At 41.6% G+C, this 22,292-nt stretch overlaps 1 protein-coding gene across 5 annotated transcripts; it reads left to right on the top strand.

Annotated features, from left to right (window-relative positions):
- Positions 1–196: 196 nt before the first annotated feature.
- LOC311230168 (nuclear transcription factor Y subunit alpha-like) lies at positions 197–20,534 on the top strand. 5 transcript variants are annotated; one of them, XM_084316366.1, is made up of 9 exons: positions 197–300; positions 2,011–2,104; positions 4,369–4,512; positions 5,435–5,566; positions 12,423–12,522; positions 12,661–12,797; positions 13,133–13,306; positions 18,332–18,442; positions 20,076–20,534. In XM_084316366.1, exons 2-9 carry the CDS (start codon positions 2,030–2,032, stop codon positions 20,097–20,099), a joined length of 897 nt encoding a protein of 298 aa, XP_084172492.1. In that variant the 5' UTR covers positions 197–300; positions 2,011–2,029; the 3' UTR covers positions 20,100–20,534. The 5 variants fall into 5 exon arrangements, with proteins under 5 accessions (XP_084172492.1, XP_084172491.1, XP_084172489.1 ...); XM_084316365.1 differs by having other exon boundaries at positions 19,924–20,534; XM_084316363.1 differs by lacking the exon at positions 20,076–20,534 and having other exon boundaries at positions 4,375–4,512; positions 18,332–19,581.
- Positions 20,535–22,292: the final 1,758 nt, after the last annotated feature.

Below are 22,292 nucleotides of genomic sequence, written 5' to 3'. Positions count from 1 at the left end.
CGGCTTTGCCTGAAGAATTTACTACATGACCGGGACGTTCTAGCTTGTTTGCCGACAGGATTCGGGAAAAGTTTGGTCCGTTCGGAGGCAGCTTCCAGGGGAAGTACATACACCGGAAATCCTACACACTTCCGGCCGCAGTTATTTACCAGGCTTTACCTCACGGATGACGAGATAAAACTGGGAACGAGGTGAGCTGGAGGCGGACGCTGCTGCTCTGACTCCACACTGCGGTGATTGGACTCGTCTTTGCCCGATTGGAGCCAATCAGGACCGGGCGGCACAGAAACAAACGCATCGGTGAGCAGCTCAGGAGAAGCTTCTAGCTCCAGTTAGCAGCAAACAAATCACACCTTAAACCTTAACGTTCATTCACTTGGTTAGTCTTTGTACACGGCGAACAAAGCATGGCTGTGGTTGTTGGCTATCCCTTGTTCACTTTACAGAGACAGACACAATGAAGCGAACGGCTAACGTCAGCTAGCGAACCTAGCTCACGTTAGCTACCTATGAAATTACCTGTTGTCGGTTAGCTGTATATATTTTATTGAAATGTAAGATATAAATGCTGTTATACTAATGTAATCCATTTAAAATAATGTCTCTTTTATTAGTTTATATGACGGATACTCTGAAATTGAAACATCAACTAGCCTTAGCTATGCTAGCGAGGATGTAACGCTAGCTAAGCTAACGCGTTACCTAGTTCCTCAGCAAACAAAGGGGGCAACACAGCGCCATGTGGATCAGCTAGTCTGTTTAGAAACACACTCCATCCTCGGCGCAGATTATTGTCTTGGTGATGGAAATGTGACCTTAAAGTCGAGTGAAACATATACGTAAGCAGTATAAGGTTCATGTTTTGTTTTGACGCAACTGTCCTGGGGCACATGGATAATTGTATTTTCTTTTAAGTTGATTGTACCCATTTTGTTTGTTACCGTTACCACCAGTACATGTTACTAATGCAACAATGAGATAAACCATGTACATAATTGTTACTGTGATATGCTACTTTAATAGCAACCAATTAGTGCAAAGTCAATTAGTCCATGTTCAACCTATTGCCTAACTGAAGACTACTGAAATATACAATGCACACAAAAATAAAATTGTCTTCAGTCAGCTTGTACGTACAGAGCATGACCCCATTGACTTTGCAGTGGTGTATTGCTGAATAGTATACTAGCCAAAGCTAGTATGAGGGAGAGCATGGATTGTTCTGAGAAAGGACTACTGATTAACAGTATTATTGGTAAGTAGCAAATAAGCCTAGGGTTCCAAAAATCTGAACAATACCTTAAACTCAACGCGTCATAAGAGATTCGTCCTATTAGTTGCATTATTTGAGGGTATTTTGAAGCTATATAGCCTACTAAATGATATACGTAAGCCTAATGTCAAGGGGCTTTACTGATAAACTATGGATGCTCGAAATCTTGAATGATCAATTAATTGTGTTTTAGGTCTACATTACTTGGATTCAGTTTGATCTGCATGTTAAATAGCCCAAATCTCAGCAGGAGAGGTTATATCTAATTAAATAAATGAACCACAAACCCAAGGATTCATTATGTTCTTCCTGTGCCCCATGACAGTTCATTCTGTAATGTATTAGTGAACATGCACCACTCCCCCTAAAGCTAGAAATCAGAGAGAGAACCCTGAAATGTGTGCTGTCACCTGGATTTTAAATCTAGGGCTGCTCCATATATAGTAAATGGAGTACTGACACAGGATTCATATACTGTATCTGATATACTGTATGTGACATTCCACTTTTTAATGTCGATGAAATCTGCAAGAAAAGATGAGTGTGGTGGTCAGTCAGTTTCAGGGTGAAGAAGTCCTCCTGTTAACTTACTACTGGAATCGGTCTCCCCATGCTTTCCTAACCCTAGCATAGAAATAATTAGGCTAACTAGATCAATGTCTATGAGTAAATTCACTCTAAACTGGTCAGTTTACCCTGGAGCTCTTAATGACAATATGCCATTATATGCTGATCAGAGCTCAAATTGCAGTGACCATGGAGTACACCACCGCCACTACAACCACTGGGGAGCAGATAGTGGTGCAGACAACTAATGGGCAGATTCAACAGGTAAGATGTACAGATGGCACTTTTCACAGCAGATGCTAATGGTGAGTGCAATTTAAACATCAGCCGATACTGAGCTGTGATCCATTACTGAACAGTTTAGAGTATACTTATATATATGGACCATTATTTTGGGGTCCCTGAACAAAAATTAAGAGAAAATCACAACAGGGTAATTTTGCTTTGGGCGATAATTTAAATATCGTCTGATACAGATCTGTTACTGAACAGTATAGAGTATACTATACTTAGACTATTATCTTGGGGTCGTTGGACAAAAAAAACATGAAGATATAAAATTATAATGAAGTATCTTTGCGTTGATCTCTGATGTAACACAGATGGTATTTTTAGCAGTCAGGAAATGTGCTTCTACAATACCCTTTTTTAAGCATGGTGTTGGCCCAAAGTATGATGCCAACATTGGTTTCTGTGCATTCCTTGTTAATATGGAGGGACTTGGGTCCTTGTTTTTGTTGTTGTTGCTGTACATGAATTGAGCTGTGCTGTGTGACTGGAATATTAAAATCGGTATTGGAGTCAAAAGTCTCATCTCTAGCCAGAATATGTGGTGAAGTCAAGTGACTGTCTTGCTTTTAGACGTACCTGTCTGACTGTCTCGGTTTTGGACATACCTGTCTTCCCGTTTGTATTCAGGGCACAGTCACTGCGGTGCAGCTGCAGCCTGCTGAGTCAGCAGTGGCTGGCCAGCAGATTCAGACGCTCCAGGTAGTAGTTGAGTTGTAGATTCCCTCGCTAACTGTAGATACATCTCTATCTCGTCTCATCTGCATGGCCCATCAACAGAGATCCATTCGCTGTGTGTGTGGATGTCAACTGACTATCTACCAGGTGTCGGTGCTGCGATTTTTGCACCATTTGAGATCCAGGTGGCTGCTTTTCTGAAATTGTCCCACAGGCGGCGCAATTATACTGCAAAATCTGTGCTTTCCATCAAAGTTGGAAAATACAGTAGGCCAGCTCGAGTGATTGTCTGCCATGTTTTTTTTTTTGTCTTTGAATACCACAACCATTCACCATCTGTAGGCCTAGACCTGTCTGTTTGATGTGGCATGCCTTGTTTTGTCCACTACTCAGTTTCTCCCAAGGCCCAGTGGCCTAACTGTGGAGCTGAATATCTGCATTGCATGGAGGATGATGGTACTGTGATGCATGGTGCACTTTGACCTTGTAGGGCTGGGAGGTCAACCATACCATATAATAGTGTCATAGATCCATGCAAAGGTATGCATTCTTGCTATACCGTCATCAACAATATATATACAGTACATTATATTCCTTCAGTATTATAAATATTTTTCGAAGAAAATGGGATGCAAATAGACCACCTTGACAATTATCCGTGATTATGTCACATCACACTGTAATTTGCATTAGAAACTCCAAATACCATAAATATTGTCATTAGGGATGCACCGAATGGGAACTTCTTGGCCGAAACCGATACCGAAAATAGAAAACAGTTGGCCGAAAGCCGAAAGGCCGAAAATGATTCATAGAATAGATTTTTTTACCAATGTTGTGGAACATTATGATTATGGAAAAATATATGATTATGGCAAAACTTAACTTAAATAATAAATAATCACTATTATGGGTCCATAAAACATTTATTCAGCACTTCTGAATGCATACAGTACATTAATTCCATCTTTTCTCTGGCTGCGCAGCGGACATCTGTGCTCTACTGAGCGCACCTTTCTAGTCCCCAGCTGAATGTGCTCGCTTGACTCGGCACAGTAGACGCGCGACAGACAGACAGCGTCAATGTGAGAAACACAACCCCCCCCCCCCCCTCTCGCTCTGAATAATATGCATATTAGATCACTCGGTGATTAACCGCGACGGGCATATAGTAAATAAGGATATAAAAGCATGTTAAAGATGCATTTATTGGACGCGTTGCGCGCAGAGTTTACATAGAAACAGCTCGACTCCCGACAGCGCGACATCATCACAACAACGCGCGTTAGGTTACAGGTTGTTTCTTTTTCGGTGAAAAAACTCTGGCCGAAAGCCGAAAGGCCATTTTCGGCCGATTTCGGCCACCGAAATTTCGGTGCATCCCTAATTGTCATACTGTTAAAAATAAAGTAAAATTGTGATATGATGACCATATTATATGGCCTAGCCTGTGCATTGCTGCATTCACAGTCACAGATTACACCTTGGAAATCAGCCCCTTGTATGAAGGCTCCCCCATGATTTTTCTCCATACCTTTATATGTGGTTTTCCTTCCTACAAGGCGCAGGGCCAGCCCCTGATGGTGCAGGTGAGCGGGGGGCAGCTCATCACCTCTTCAGGGCAGCCTGTAATGGTTCAGGCCATGGGGGCGCAAGGCCAGACCATCATGCAGTTGCCTGTGTCTGGAGGTCAGGGTCTCCAACAGGTAAGTGAATTGTCCTGTACTGCCAACAGTTTTAGATAAGACAAAACCCAAAGAAGCCTTTTTTTATTATTTTTTTATTATACAAGGTATTCATGGTGTTCTTGTGACATGTCGTGTGCCTTTTCGCAATGCCATAAGTACAGATCTTTGGCAACAGTTGTCATTTAATGAGAATCACCTGTTTGCACCTGATTACAATCATCTGTTTGCCTACCAATTTATCTGCAGTGATTATATTATGGAATACTATGGATTGCTGGCGGTGGGTAACATTTGAAAGATGACTTGATGAGGTGTTGATTAATCCAGGAGTAGGCCTTGATCTGGAATAGCAAATAATTTGAACATGATTAGTAATCATAAAAACATTTGGTTCAGTTACATATGTACTGTTGAGTCTGTGTCAAAACGAATCCAGGATTAATCAGACTTTGGCGTGGAAAGGTTATTTTTTGGTTAAACACCTAAACTTACTTGGAATTAGAAGTAGTCTGTGTTTCTTTGCAACTGCAGTTTGATATGAAAATCAACAAAACATAGAAATATTCATTTGAAGTAATACATGGCTCTGTGGAGGTTCAAACCATATTCAGACCCATTTATCTCCAGACAGACTTTGATATCATTCTGAAATGTTAGGCATCTCAAGCTAATCATTGCCATGGCTAAAGGCTAGTTCTGCTTCCTAAACAAACTCCAGGGTTATGATTTGTTAAACGAATGATTATGTATGTCGGTTCTAAAGAGCTGAAACAGTTTTTCTTCCTGTCATGTCACAGATTCAAATCTAGCCAAGGCGGATGTGTCATCAGCCCTGTCCACCAGACACTACTTTTCACAAAAGAAAATAAAAATACATGTAAACGAACAGACGCAACAGTTCAGGCTGGTTACCCCCTAATGCCCTTTCTCTCTGTTGTAGATCCAGCTGTTGCAGCCGGGCCAGATCCAGCTTCAAGGGGGGCAGACGATACAACTCCAAGGCCATCAGGGCCAGACACAACAGATCATCATCCAGCAGCCTCAAGCTGCCATGACTGCTGGGCAGAATCAGGTGCACTGAACACACCTGTGTCTGTCTCTGGCTCTCAGACACTAATCAAGTGCCGGCTGTGACGTTGATTTTAAGTCGCACCTCAAAGAATCTCTTATCTATTAGCCGTGTAGTGAGTTAGCTGAGCAACTGCTCCGTACAATTATAATCGTAAAGCTCCCATGCATTATAAATGGCCTTTTCCAGTGTTTACCATTGTTTCCTAGCAATGGGGGATTATATCAATGTAGTCTGTCATTAATTATCATATTGACTAATCGGTCTAGTTTCGAGTTCACAAGATCTTCCCTCACTCAACTAAGCCATTCTGATTTGACTCACAATGTGACGTAGCAAGGAGCTGATTGTTATCTGATTGGCTCTGTGGTTGTCACCGCCCACAATTCGCTCAACAGAGCAAGTGGATTACTTCCTCAAACAGGGTGCAGAGTCCGACAGACAGCGGAGAACGAAAGAGGGAGAGAGAGATAGAGAGGACCGCGTGCAGCAGTGTGTAAAATGTGTGTGCGCGCCGTGGGGATGGGTCTTCTCTCACACACAGAGCATTTACACACAACCCCCCGACCCGCGCGCGGGGCAGGAGCCTCCCTCCCTCCCTCCCTCCCTCCCTCTCTCTCTCTCTCTTGTGTGTGTGTGTGTGTGTAGCTCCTGCCCGCGCGCGCGGGTTGGGAGGTTGTGTGTAAATGCTCCATGTGTCTCTCTCCCTCGCAGTCGGGAGCACTAGCTTATCACGTTGCTTTTCATTTATAAAGAAATGTTGATTGACGCATGGTATTCCGAGAAGGAGGTTAGAAATGATAAATAGCCTAAACTACCACCCGTTCACTCGCAATTTGAGCTAGCGCATGTTGTGGCACATCAAACAGAACAACATTTATTAACGTAACCCAAACTACTACCCGTTCACTCGCAATTTAAGCTAGTGCATCAAATGGCATGTCAATTAGTTAGAAACATAAAAGGGGAAATGCAGAAAGGTATGCATGTTAATGGGAAATAAACCTGCTCTACAGTTGAAGAAACAGTAGATTCACTGACTCACATTACGACAGTATATAGAGCAGTCGTCTGGTTATCCGGAGGTTCCCAGTTCGATTCCCGGGCAGCGTGTCGAAGTGTCCTTGAGCAAGACACTTAACCCCTAATTGCTCCCTGCATGTTTTCCTCCGCCGTCGGTGTGTGAATGGGTAAAATGTGAGGATCAAATAGTAAAGCGCTTTGGATAAAAGCGCTATATAAATGCAGCCATTTACCATTTACAAGGGAAAAGTTAATTGAAAAGACGGTTAATTGAGCTGAACTGTCTGTCACTGCTGTGAAGCTGCCTCTGGCGAAGTGTAGATCTGTGCACATCCCGATGTTTGCGCCAGAATGACGTCCCTCACAGAACACCCCTCACAGAACACAGTGATTGACCACAATTTGCCACGGAACCATGGAAAAAAGAAAATATGCGATTGTTCTTTTTAAAACCGACAATCTCTTGTTTATTGATTATCGAATCCTTCTAGTGTTGAATGCCTTATATTAGCAAAAAGCTTGTTTTATTTGGTATACATACATGCCACTCATTTAAAGAATTCATGGTCTCAGGACAGTTCAGTCAATACTTGTGAACATGCACCACTCCCAAGGCTAGAAATCTAGTGAACCTAAAATTAGTGATGTCATAATATGTACAGTATGTAATATCCGGGACTGCTCCATAGACAATGAATGGGGGACAGACTTCACAGACCCATAAATATTTGTCAAACTCTTAAAGGTCCCGTGTCTTATAAATGGCCTTTTCCAGTGTTTAGCATTGTTTTATAGCAATGGGGGTTAGTATCAATGGGTCTGTGTCTCTAATTACCATTTTGGCGGATTGCTCTAATTCAGTTGAGACAATCTCCTACCCCAGTGAATTAGGTCATTCTGATTTGACTCGCAATGTGACGTAGCAAGGAGCTGATCTGCAGTAACGCCCCCTCTTTTTTTTGTATTCTTTTATATATATACAAGCATTATTAACAGTGCACATCCAATGAAATCACCATTTAGTTAAATGTCTTATACAGGATATACCCCTAATACCTGCTATCTAATACCCTACACACATATGCTCTAGCTCGTACCCCCCCCCTCCCGGACCCCCCATTGGATAATCCATCCATTATCCCTCGCTCTTAACCAGACACTACCATTATATGCTAGCTTTTATTCTCTCCACCACTTCTAACCACATTGTCATTTTGGATTCATTGAGACCCAAAATTCTTGCTGTAGATATTTCTTGATAAATCACATCGAGATATGTAATAATCCAGACCTTTCGGCAAATTTTTTCCGGTTGGAACCATCGTGATGCTATCAGCTTTTTAGCCACTGTGATACCCGATAAAACCAATCTCTTTAGCTGTGGATGTACTGCACACTCAAAAACATCATTCATCAGTAATACAGAGGGGTGTACAGGTATATTCAGAGTTAAGAGATTTGATAATTGCTGGGTCACCTCTTTCCAGAATATCTTAACTGGTGGGCAGTCCCAGTACATGTGCATAAATGTCCCCTCGTCCCCATTTGTACATAAGGAGCATTTGGAGTCTTGTTTAAGACCCATTTTTTTCAGTCTTATAGGAGTCAAGTATGTCCTGTGAATATAGTTAAGATTGATTTGTTGATGGTCCGGGTTCCTTGATGTAACGCCCCCTCTATGGTTGTTGTAGCGCAACCATTCGCTCAACAGCAGAGCGAGTGGAAATACCTGCACTTCCTCAAGCGGGTGCCGACAGAGAGAGGCAGAGAACGAGAGAGGGAGAGAGAGATATAGAGGGAGATGGAGAGGGACAGGAGCTTCTGTCGGGGAAACAAACACACATGCATTTACACACAACCTTGACCGGCGCGTGGGGAAACACACACACAACCTCGACCGCCGCGTGGGGAAACACACGCATTTACACACACACAACCTCGACCGACGCGCGGGGAAACGCACGCATTTACACACACGTCGACCGGCGAGCAGGGCTGGTGTGGGTCTTCTCCCGGAGCACTTGCATATCACTGTCAAAATATCTTTGACTCCCACGCGCACGCCCATATTCCGATCCGTGCAATAATATTCACAGGGGTATTTATTGTCATTTGAAACAAGTTACCAATGCATTGTCCCGTGGGTTTATCCCCCCCCCCCGCGGCGAAATTAATTAGTATCCCCCTCGATCTTTCTATCTCTCTCTGTCTGCCAGTTGCAGGCTGTGGGTGACTGTCACTCAAAGCGCTTATGGGCGGAGCCCAGCCAAAACGTCTTGAAATCTCGAAGTCGAAATTTTTTGCTTTTGAGTACTTGATTAAAAATATAAAACAATGAATTTTTTTGAAAAAAAACTTTACAGATGTGTTCCATAGACTCACAGGAATTGTGTAAAGTTGCCCAAATAGTGAAAGGAATATCAATGCATGTCCCCTTTAACCCTTTAATCGCCGTTGACGCTGAAACACGTCATTCCCCGCCATGCTCATTCTGCCGTTGACGCTGGACAGCGTCTTTGATATCAATATTTCAAAAATCTGTGATCGAAATCATATTTCTCCCCCGGAGACATTATATGTACTGGTGAGCCCCTGTCAACTCTAACGGTTCAAGAGCGCCATCTGGTGGCCGATCGGCGTATCGCCCAGGGAAGAAACGGGGAAGTGGAAGCTGGTGCTCATTTCAATTTGGTCCGATCACTCGCTATAGGTCCCGGGACTCGAGCTCGACACAATGGATATCGATCCGTTGCCAATAACTCGACATGAATTGGACGTATATTTAAGCATTACATCACACGCAGGAGTGGTTTGTGACCAATAAACCATGCCTAGGGGTGGTTGTTAGGCCCGAGGCGCAGCCGAGGGTCGTTAGACCCCCCTAGGCATGGTTTATTGGTCACAAATCACGACTGCACGTGGTGTAAAGCTTTTATACAACTGCCAGATTCATCCAACCTTATTTCTATACAATAAACACACATTAATCAAAGATTTATTGAAAAAACCATCCGCCAGAAAAAGTAGTTCCCACAACTCCATGTGGAAGCAGCTTGAAGTGCATCCAACCAAACTAACACATCCAACTGTGTATTATTGGAATGATTGAGAGAAGTTGCCTCATGTGGAAGCAGCTTGAAGTGCATCCAACCAACTAACACATCCAACTGTGTATTATTGGAATGATTGATTGAAAATTTTATTACCAGATGCAGAATATAAAGTAGGTAAAACAAATTAAAACGTTTTCTTTGCCCTATAGGAAAAAAACGTTTTCTTCGCCCTATTTTTTTATTTATTTCTTTTAGCCTAAACTTAACCAGTTGGAAACCAGGGGTACAGTAATAAAATTAGCAATCAACCAATCAATCAATTCAATAGACCATGCTCACTTAAAACAGCGCTGCTTCTCTCTCAGTCTGACTCCCCCGCTGTTGCAGACAGGAGTGTGTGTGTGTGCGTGTGTGTGTGTGTGTGTGTGTGTGTGTGTGTGTGTGTGTATGTGTGTGTGTGTGTGTGTGTGTTTGTGGGTACGCCAGCGTCGGACAGTGAGAGAGAACGCTGCAGTCAGTAGAGAGTAGGAAGGAAGAAATTTAAATCTATCAATTAATCTATCAATCAATCCGCGATTTTTCTTTTGTTCTAGATTGAGTCAAGACCCATCAATTACATCATCCAACATTGTTTAAAGGGCTAACACATTCCCCTTGACAGAATCGCTTGATATTTAGTCGTTTAGTCGCCATTAACATATCCATTTGTAAAGATTATTGGCCACCTTCTTGTGATCCGGCGGAGTGATGTGATGTGGGTCGGTTGTGGGCGGGTCCTGGGCCAGCAGCGTGGATTGTTGCCAATAAAGACGTGTTAATGGCCAATCAGAATCGAGAAATTTGCATGCCGTTGTATAAACTATTATACAACCTGGAAATGGATCGGGTATTTCTACATCCCATAATAGAAAAAATTCTGTTCCACGCTCATCTCCCAACGGCGAGAGGAAGCTACGGTGAGTTTCAGCGTTATTTTGTAATTAAGCATTACATCACACGCAGGAGTGGTTTGTGACCAATAAACCATGCCTAGGGGTGGTTGTTAGGCCCGAGGCGCAGCCGAGGGTCGTTAGACCCCCCTAGGCATGGTTTATTGGTCACAAATCACGACTGCACGTGGTGTAAAGCTTTTATACAACTGCCAGATTCATCCAACCTTATTTCTATACAATAAACACACATTAATCGAAGATTTATTGAAAAAACCATCCGCCAGAAAAAGTAGTTCCCACAACTCCATGTGGAAGCAGCTTGAAGTGCATCCAACCAAACTAACACATCCAACTGTGTATTATTGGAATGATTGAGAGAAGTTGCCTCATGTGGAAGCAGCTTGAAGTGCATCCAACCAACTAACACATCCAACTGTGTATTATTGGAATGATTGATTGAACATTTTATTACCAGATGCAGAATGGGTACAATACAGTACGGCTCAATACACACAATTGTTAAGGGAATGCATAGGAAAAAAACGTTTTCTTCGCCCTATTTTTTTATTTATTTCTTTTAGCCTAAACTTAACCAGTTGGAAACCAGGGGTACAGTAATAAAATTAGCAATCAACCAATCAATCAATTCAATAGACCATGCTCACTTAAAACAGCGCTGCTTCTCTCTCAGTCTGACTCCCCCGCTGTTGCAGACAGGAGTGTGTGTGTGTGTGTGTGCGTGTGTGTGTGTGTGTGTGTGTGTCACAGTGTGTGTGTGCGTGTGTGTGTGTATGTGTGTGTGTGTGTGTGTGTGTATGTGTGTGTGTGTGTTTGTGGGTACGCCAGCGTCGGACAGTGAGAGCGAACGCTGCAGTCAGTAGCAAGAAGGAAGTAGAAATTTAAATCAATCAATTAATCTATCAATCAAACCGCGATTTTTCTTTTGTTCTAGATTGCCTCAAGACCCATCAATTACATCATCCAACATTGTTTAAAGGGCTAACACATTCCCCTTGACAGAATCGCTTCATATTTAGTCGTTTAGTCGCCATTAACATATCCATTTGTAAATATTATTGGCCACCTTCTTGTGATCCGGCGGAGTGATGTGATGTGGGTCGGTTGTGGGCGGGTCCTGGGCCAGCAGCGTGGATTGTTGCCAATAAAGACGTGTAAAATGACTGTTTCAGCCAATCAGAATCGAGAAATTTGCATGCCGTTGTATAATGTCTTCTATACTAACTGCTCTAATGATCATATCACCCACACTAGATGAATGATATAACGTTGCCCACGGAATTATAAACGACCCCCCGCCCATCCGGTCAACATCAGATCATACGTAGTAACTTCTAGAAGTACGTGCAGTTGAAATTTTTTATCTCGCGCCGATTGCTATCAAACTGTATACAATAATCAATATAATCCATTTAGGGCTATAAATCACGTTCTGGAGAAAGCTGCAGAAAACGATAAAAACATACTTATACTTTAGACCGTATTTTAGTATGAATATGTGAATGAAAAAGTATAACGTTGCTACACCCTGAACAATAGATATAGGACTTTGAATGGGCCATGGTAATGTCAATGTAGCAATACAATTAAAAAAGTTATAGCCCTGCAAAGAAGGGGAACTTCTCCATGTTAAATAGGGCTGGCGAGGGATGGTAAATTATGAATTTAACCCCGGCGATCAAAGTGTTAACACCAAAGGTCTAAATACTGGTTAAAGTTAAGTTAGCAATTGTTTCTTTCTCACTCATTCTACTTTTCTGCTCCTATCTGCCAGCAGTTGGCAGCACAACACTGTTCTCTAGTAATGTGTGTGGACCTTGCTTTGCTCCGCAGGGTCAGCAGATTGCACTGCAGGGTCAGGTGGCTCAGACTGCAGATGGACACACCATCGTTTACCAGCCAGTCAATGCTGACAGCACTGTTCTCCCTCAAGGTAGCCCTCGACAGTCGTCAACATGGATGTTTTTGTAGATTCTTCCAGGAGAACCGTTGACTCCCATCAGATGCTGAATTATTAGCTGCTAGCGCTCTGGTGCCGACTGGTATATACATTTTCTTTCCCTCTTAACAGGCATGATTACCATTCCTGCCTCCAGCCTCACGGGTGCTCAGATTCTACAGGCTGGAACTAATGCCAACACTGTCAACAGTGGACAGGTTGCTGTGACACTGCCTGGTAACATGGTCAATGCTGGTGGTATGGTTATGGTAAGTGAAAGGAGGTGTGTGTTCAGTGGGGTACATAATTGTATGTGGACTTGAATGACTCAAGTGCTGGTCAGCAAGGTATTGCTATATTACTGCGGTTATCGGCACTGTGTGGTTTTATTTTTATATCCTTGAAGTGAAGACTATGTTACTGGGCTCTCATCCACCAACTTGCTTTTCCATTGTGAGTGCATTTTTTACTGAAAGGTCTCTGAATATCTGACATGCAATCATAGTGTTTGTCCTTTTCTTGTTTGTTATGTGTACATAAATCGTTAAAGTGCATGTTTATATTCTTTCATGCCTTTGTTTGACTGGTATGTTTTCTGTGTAAGATGGTTCCAGGTGGTGGTACTGTTCCGGCCATGCAGCGGGTCCCTCTGCCCGGGGCTGAGGTGCTGGAGGAAGAGCCTCTGTATGTTAACGCCAAGCAGTATCACCGCATCCTAAAGAGACGACAGGCCCGGGCCAAGCTAGAGGCTGAAGGCAAAATCCCCAAAGAGAGAAGGGTGAGTGAATGTGTGCAAGGTTTTCAGGATAACTGATTAGTGGTGGGCTGTGGTTCACATCATTAACTTTGTGAACAGCTTGTAGGAGTGGGAAGTCATGGTTAAAATTTTAATCGGCCTATGTGGCTACTTAGACTAACACTGTTATTGTTGATTAGGGATGCTCGATATTGGCTTTTTTACCTATACCGATATTGTCCAACTCTTAATTTCCGATACCGATATCAACCGATACCGATATATGCAGGGTTCCCCCCCCCCCAAAAATGGAATAATTTCAGGTAATTAACATTACATATCTCTTGTTGTGGAATTAACACAACATTATGCATACTTCTGACAATAAATAAAATCAGAATTTGTTCTTACTTGCTTGCCTGGGTAAATAAAGGTTATAGAAATGATAAAAAAAAAAAAAATTAACCGATATTTTCCGATATCACATTTTAATGCCGATATCGGCCGATAATATCGGACATCCCTAGTAATCAATAATAAGTAAGGCTGTCAAAGTTAACGCGATATTAACGAGTTAACTCCCGATTCTATTAATGCCACTAATTTCTTTAACTCAAGATTAACTTAAAAAAAAAGATTTTTTTTTTCTTCTTTTTTTTTACTAGACTTCACTCAGGTGTATTATTGATGCTCTCATTGATACTATGTTTGTTTCTAAAGTGTAAGTTATTTTGTGCATCACTCTGTTTTGAATTTTATGCAAATTTGCAATGCATGAGGGTCATCCTTTTGTGTTAAAGTGGAAATGAAGCAGTGCGATAAATACATATTCATAGCATCACATTAGTATTTAGATAAGCCACAGAAGAAGTCACGTTATAAAAATAAGCAGTTTCTAAGAAAAAACGATTTGTTGTGTACATTTCTGAAGCATTTAGCATTATGGGCGCGGCCATTTTGTTGCTGACGTCATACCGTGGGTTGGGTGTATACACTCTGGTTAGCTGCCTATAGTGAATGGGTCAGTCAGCAAATAAAATGTTGCCTACAAAGCAACGGGACCGCGGTGGTTCTGTTTGTATTGCTCCTGGCTGTTCAAACTAATTTTACCATGTGAGAGAGAGGAAAGTTGGTTAATTTCCACAAACTACCAGTGAAAAAAACAGTGTTGTTGACATGTTGGCTCGGGCTGGCTGCACTCAGGCGGCGCGACCAGCCTGTTGGACAGGGAAGGAGGATCTGCAGAGAACACTTCATTGCCTCGGATTATGTTGTTGGGGTGGGAAGCCGGACGCGGTTCCCTCGGTCTTCGACAGACAGACCGGCGTTAGCTCTCGGGAGCGATCGCTAGCTAGTTGGCACCAGCCGGGGCCCGGCGTTAGCTCTCGCTAGCTAGTTAGCGTTAGCAACCGGAGCGTCGCGGAGCATTCAGCCTGCTGGCTACCGAGACCCACTTCAACCAGCGTCGCGGAGCATTCAGCCTGCTGGCTACACAGCTTGTCGGTGTGCTGGAGCCTGGAGCCAGCTACCGTTCCAGGCTCCAGCACACCGACAAGCTGTGTAGCCAGCAGGCTGAATGCTCCGCGACGCTGGTTGAAGTGGGTCTAGGTAGCCAGCAGGCTGAATGCTCCGCGACGCTCCGGTTGCTAACGCTAACTAGCTAGCGAGAGCTAACGCCGGGCCCCGGCTGGTGCCAACTAGCTAGCGATCGCTCCCGAGAGTTAACGCCGGTCTGTCTGTCGAAGACCGAGGGAACCGCGTCCGGCTTCAGCTGATTAGTGGTCTTCTGGACAAACATCCCACCCCAACAACATAATCCGAGGCAATGAAGTGTTCTCTGCAGATCCTCCTTCCCTGTCCAACAGGCTGGTCGCGCCGCCTGAGTGCAGCCAGCCCGAGCCAACATGTCAACAACACTGTTTTTTTCACTGGTAGTTTGTGGAAATTAACCAACTTTCCTCTCTCTCACATGGTAAAATTAGTTTGAACAGCCAGGAGCAATACAAACAGAACCACCGCGGTCCCGTTGTTTTGTAGGCAACATTTTATTTGCTGACTGACCCATTCACCATAGGCAGCTAACCAGAGTGTATACACCCAACCCACGGCATGACGTCAGCAACAAAATGGCGGCGCCCATGTTGAAAACAGGGATATTATATTATATTTTTCAGACAAATAAGATGGATTTCACATTTGATTATAGAACCCTGTCTTACACAAGGTACACAACAAACAAACTAGGATCACATTGCTCACTGCTTCATCTCCACTTTAAATGGCTGCATAAAGCAAGCATTTGTTGACTCGCATGTTGATAAGAGTATTAAAACTTGGAACTTGAAAAAGATCTGTTTAAGGTAAAAAAATAAAAATAAAATAAAAATGCGATTAATCGCGAGTTAACTATGGAAAATCATGCGATTAATCGAGTTAAATATTTTAATCGTTTGACAGCACTAATAATAAGAAACTACGTCCCCCGCCCCCCCCTTTCATGCATACATGCTTGCGGATCGTGCCGATCATATGCAGTTTGAGTTTTAACTGTAGCATCTGTATAACGGAAATGCCATTGGATATAACGTTAGTAACTATTAGCCCTTTATCTCGCCTCCCAGGAAATATACTAGACCAAATGCCGTATACCGCTTATATTCACGGCGCTATAAAATGAGAACGTATTGATGAAAAAATTATTTCTTTAATCCATTTTGAAGGGATCGTTTATGGTCCCAATTGACAATGAGAATGGACAGATAGCAATACTATAAAGTATAGATTTAGCTCTACAAACAGCCCCACGTCTGTTTACATTTGCCGGTCCTCTAGTCTAGAGATTTATTAGACTCATCCCAATGGCCCCGAATGTGTTAACATTGAAAACCCTGTTGAGTGCCAGCATCCACGTCAATGATGGCGTTAAAAACGCATAATCTATGTTTTAAATTATGGCTATGTGTCTAATCTGCCCGTCGCTTATCAATGACTTGTTTGCAGTCAACATTGTCGAAACAGATTGTTTTTTAATCGGTTCATATCCTTTTTATAGCATTTCGAAAAGCTATCGTTCTCTCAAACATTTCCGGAAAATGGAAAGATTCCCCCATAAGCGGCATTTATTGGAATATTCTCGAATACACTAGACGCGTTGTCATTTGTCGGCCTATTTATGAATCGTTTTCAAATAAACGCTAGATTATCGATAGTATGTGTACTTATGCACGCTATAGAAGCGGGCTGAAAAATCTATTCTCATTTCCTCAACATCACACACACACACACACATACATACACACGGCACATGCTGATATCTCAGTGAATACAGCTCTGATTATCCTAAAACTGGTAACATAGACTCCTTACCTTAGATCAGATGTTCTCCAAAAAGATTATTCCAATTCCTGATCGCCATTCCAAATATCGATCGCGTTTATTTATGAAAGGGTTAATTCACTTTTTTCTAAGTTATGTTGCAATTAACCCATTCTGCGCCAATAACGGGTTAAGGCGGGTTTCTCCGCCATGCGTTGTCTGCCTAATAACTCCGTAAGGCGTTTTTGAGATCAATATTTCATATTTTCGTCATGGTAAGTGCCTGTCCCCTATTTTCGTCCGGCCACTTGGTGATCGTCCCGGGGCTCAATACAGACACTGTCTATATGAATCTTTGCCATAACTCAATAATCAACATGATTTGGACGTGTATTAGTAATATACAAACCGGAAATGGATCGCATCGATCCCATAATAGCGATCTTTTTGCTCCAGTGTGATCGCTCAACGCTACGAGGAGACTGGGGTGAGTTTCAGCGTTTTTCTTTACCATTTTCGATACAAACTGCTCTGATCAATATATCACCCATACTACATGAATCATTTAACGTCGGTCATTGAATTATAAACGCCCCCCCCCCCTCCTCCGTTCACCCGCAGATGACCAGTCATGACGTTTAGGACCATGTACATTTGACATTTTTAATATAACGTTGATCGGTATCAAACTGCATTTGATCATCTAATATATGCATTTATGGCTATATCTCACGTTCTATGAAATACTGCAGAAAACGATAAAAACATATTTATACTCTAGATGGTATTTTAGTATGAATGTGTGAATGAAAAAGTAAAACGTTCCTACATCCTGAACGATAGATAATTGATGTTGAATGGGCCATAGTAATGTCAATTTAGCAATACAATTTAAAAGGTTATAGCCCTGCAAAGAAGGTGAACATCTCCATAGACAAATAGCGCTGGCAGAGGATGGTTTAGGATGGATATAAGCCCGGCAGAGAATGGGTTAACAATAAAGGAAAGATGATCATCAAAACAAATGTTGCACCATGGTGTAATATCACTTCATGTGTTTATTGTTTAAAAGGATCCCCATTAGCTGTCACCTAAGTGGCGAGCTAGTCTTCCTGGGGTCCACACAGAAAGACAACAGAAAACACAAAACATAACAACATGAGATACATACAATCACAATTAACAATGATAATCTAAAAACAGTAAAACATTGTAGACATCATTATCAACATCAGAATATTTTGCTCACATATTTAAGTAGTGCATTCGCAGGTGGTATTTGAAAGACACTTTACTATTCAATTTACTTATGTTCAGTGGGCAGTTATTCCAATGATTGATGGCACGATAAACAACAGCATTTGATTTTGGACGTGGTAACATAATCTGTCCATCATCAGCTGACCTAGTAAAATAAGAATGAACCTGACTGCATCTGACAATTTGTTTGTATAAGAAAACGGGTTGAGACGAAAAGACAGTGTTCCTGAAAAATTTAACTGTTGAAAACCAGCCTATTCTCTACCGTTAACCATGAGAGTTACCGGTGCATAGTGATGGTGTTTGTTCTCATGGAACAATGTAAAACTAACCTTGCAGCTCTGTTCTGGGCAGTTTGCAATTTCTTTAGTTGACCTTTGGATGCAGAGGACCATACTGGTGCACAATAATCTATGTTGGAAGGTGTATGTCATGCAAATATGTGTATAAGAATAAATGTGAAAGTAAACCCTGGCATGACTCATCCCTCAGAAATACCTGCACGAGTCGAGGCACCGCCACGCCCTGAACAGGAAGAGGGGGGATGGAGGACGCTTCTTCTCGCCAAAGGAAACGGAGGAGATGGCTTTAGGCTTGATGCAGGTGAGGGAGTTTCACGGTGCGCTCAAACAAGAGGAGCTAAGGGAATTGGAACTGAACTCTCACTGGGAACCCAACTCCACGCCGTCCCTTGGCTAACTGTTAAAAAACATTTTCAAACCTCGCTTTGTCCCATTTTGTTCCTGGAGTTTTTATTTTATTTTAAATTTTTAAAGCATTACCCTTTTGCATCTGTTTGCTTTCATGCTACCTCATTACTTTGTATCCAAGATGAATATTTTTGTACACATATTTGTTTGCATCAAGATTTAGCTTGTTGGATAGTGACATGTTTTAAAGCGTTTGCTGAATTTTCTGCTGTGTCATACATGAACTTGCTTCCTCTGTGGGCAAACCCCTCTGAAATCCCCTCATCAGTTTATAATAGTAGTCCCTGTGTTGTACGTTAGTATTTCCCACTCTGTAACTCTTGAGGTCATTTTGATGTACTGTCTTTCTTTGTGAGCTTTTTGTTGAATGTTGCCTTAGTGTTCACTGCTGACAGTATCTCAGTGTTGCTTCATTTTGCGTGTGCTTGAATGTTGTTTTGTCCTGTTGTACCTAATGGCTGCCGCATACAATATCTATTCATGTACCATCCCTTTCAGGTGTACAATTCTGCATATTAGACTGATGAGAACTGAACATTGTAATGATGATGTCACCATCATGGCAATAGAGTGGTAGAATTCTGAGATTGAATGTGAAAGATTTCAGAAAAACATACACCTGAAAGGGTTATGAATCGACAACATCTTGCCCATGAAAATTAACATGATTTCTTTAGTGTTCTTTTGTATATATATTTTCTTTTTTAGATATGGAACATTGGCACTATTCAAAACTGTTTTCCTTGACAACATGCAAAACACAATGGTCATATACACACAGTAGCATTATTCATACTATACACTTATTTAGCCATGAGTGCCAGCAATTTATGTTCATGGAAGACATTGGAAATTTGATAATGGCTGCTTGCATGCTTTATTGTAAATAATAATTAGTCTCTTGTGCATTTTTTTTATTATTTCTTTGAATTTTACATTCTCTGCCATAATTATGTGACTTTATTGAACATGTATGTCTGCTTATGATTTACATAAAACAATATTCACTGTCCCATTACACATAAAAATGAAACATTAAAAACAATTTAAAGACACTGTTTGTCAATATATTCAATTTGCATGTTTTGTACGGTCTTTGCAATTTTATACAGGCCAGTGCTAACATACAGTATATAGATTTATTGGGGAACAGCCATTTGTGTACAGGGGGGAGCGGTCTGCTATAAATAGAAAATTATACTAGTTGGTAAGAAAGAAACCAGTAAAAGACTGACGTTAGTCATTAATAAGCTGCCATAAAACTATAATGTGAAGGCGTTCATATTACTTAGTTGCAGCCAGGTCATTGGGTCTTGTGTTGCAGTGATGTGCTCATATGAATGTTGACCACTGTTCTTTTCTACCACCTTGCAGGTAGATTCAGTGCAACATGATGCTGGCGAGGAAGCAGTTGAGCAGATGATCCATGCGTCTTAACCTCAACTGTGTATGTGTGTGTGTGTCCTAGTTTTGTGTGAGCATGGGAGTTAAGATGTGCCACATCTCTTTCATTCCTTTGGGTATAGAGGGCGCAAGGTGGACCAACTTGAAGAATCTGCCATGCTGCAAAGGGCCAGAGCGAGGCCCGCAGACGGCCGACGCAGTCCTTCAGCTCCTCATTGCAACTTATTCAGAGTGAATCTGCAAATGCCAAGCCTGTTTCCAGAAATGCACTTGAAAGTTATTTTTGTTGTGATCGAAGTTGTAATGAACTGTAGCCTACTGTATATTGTTCAGTCTAGCTTTTTACAGTCTGTAGGCCTGAACATGGATACTGTTTTTGTTACTAATAAACTGATTAGTTAATAATTTAAATGATAGCTTATATTAGCATTTTATTCGACAGTTCACATTTACAAAGTAAGAGGGCAAGAGGAAATATTGGAGAGGGAGAGAGGGGCGGAAGCTTGTGATATAGTTTCTCAAAGATACGTTGACTTTTTGCACATTTTGTTGTATTAAAAACATTAAATGCATTTATTTGGGATTTCTCGTGGTCGATCTTGCAAAGTACTTATAAAATGCATCTAAAGTACAGTAAAACATATAGTTTGTAAAAGTATTCAACATCCCAATTTATTTCGGCTTAAAGTGATGATCCATAATATCCAAATTTTTGTTTGGTGATATGCGATCATTGCTGTTGCAGCCAAGAACAGCAAATGTAAAAGCACTCATAAATTGGGCATACTGTAGGTGGAGTCACTGTTAGACATTGGTGATAGAGTGGCAAAATAGACATTATTTATTATATCATTACTTTAACTGCCGCCAGAAATTTCACATTTCATATCTTATTTTACTCTGAATATTATGGTTGTAGAAAAAGCTGATTTCTCAAATGTACAATCCTATGACATCAAATTAATAAAATGCGTTACCTGAGATAGGGGAAAGACATTTTTATCGACAGCCATGCTCATACCTATATTTAACATGTAGGCCTACATGTTTTTCATAGCTCCAGATGTTAAATATAGGTACAGAACCTGACACCTAAGGAACTGAACTCAATGTTATCCATTCATGAAGATCATGACACATCAGTATTTTGATGGATACATGTTACGTGGAAGACTTTGATTTGTTTTATTGTAAATAATGTAAAGGACAATATAGTTCAACACCCTTGAATGAAAATGTGATATTTACATAGTTATAACTATGTAGGAATAACTGGTATTTATATTGCTATTAACTTTGATGTAACATTTTTACATTCTATGAAAATCCAATCAATATTTGTAAAACGTGGGTGTTGCATAGAGAATGCACTGAGGGAGGACAGTAGTAAAGATGACTGTTAAGAGGAGGATTCTCTGTGAATAAGGTGCTACTGCTATCCTCGTCCAGAACTGATGGCTCCTAATCACCCAACAGGAAAAGGATTCCCTAGTAGTCCTACCCTATACGGCTCTGGTCCTACCAAGGGAGATGCTTGGAGGCTGATGCTAAATCACATGGGGTCATCAGCGTTTTATTGGGGTCGTCATTGATTGATTGAAAACTTTATTAACAGATTGCAGAATGGGTACAGTACAGCTCAATACATACAATTGTTAAGGGGATGCAGACCAGAGAAAGACTTTCGTCTTGTTTACATCAGGGTCCCCCATTTTCAATTCATCGTAACATATATGACATACAGATAGACAGTACTGCTAGTGCTACATCTATACATTTATGACATACCAGATTTGCAAATACAGTACTGTTTGTGATACAAAAAGAGTCCAGAAAAAAAGAGTATACATTTGACGTAGAAACTGTACATTGGATTGGGGGGGACTGTTACTTGGAGGTGGTTGGGTAGGAGTGGGGGACACTACTGTACATTGGAATATTGACAAGACCATTTGGTAATTTACTGTACATTGGAGGGGGTTGTGTTAGGACATTTACAGGGGCCAGTTTCGAATTGCAGTCTCCTGTAGGTGTTTTTTGAGAGTGTTTTTTAAAGTGGGTAGTGATTCACATTCCTTTACAGCTTTGGGTAGGGCGTTCCACATTGATGTGGCATAATTGCGAAACGTGTTTAGTCCCTTGTTTGAGCCGAATCTGGGTTTAACATGATTTGTGGAGCTCCCTCTGGTGTTGTGATCGTGGTATTCACTGACCTTTGGGAAGTATTTTGACATGTACATGGGTAGGCCTACCTTGGTCGTGTAGTGTATCTTGTAGACCAGGCCCATTGCAAGTTGCTGTACTCTGTCGTCTACTCTAAGCCATCCTAGGTTGTCAAA

The sequence above is a fragment of the Notolepis coatsorum genome (assembly GCF_963971535.1).
Source record: "Notolepis coatsorum genome assembly, chromosome: 6".
Lineage (NCBI taxonomy): Eukaryota > Metazoa > Chordata > Actinopteri > Aulopiformes > Paralepididae > Notolepis > Notolepis coatsorum.
Note: the sequence above shows the minus strand (reverse complement) of the source record. Positions and strands in the feature narration are given on the sequence as shown.

Excerpts from the sequence above, each read along its gene's own strand:
- LOC311230168 (XM_084316362.1), top strand. The coding sequence starts at position 2,030 with ATGGAGTACACCACCGCCACTACAACCACTGGGGAGCAGATAGTGGTG. Across the intron at positions 12,523-12,660 it reads CAGCACTGTTCTCCCTCAAG|GCATGATTACCATTCCTGCC; the intron begins GTAGCCCTCGAC and ends CCCTCTTAACAG. Across the intron at positions 13,307-18,331 it reads AAATCCCCAAAGAGAGAAGG|AAATACCTGCACGAGTCGAG; the intron begins GTGAGTGAATGT and ends CTCATCCCTCAG.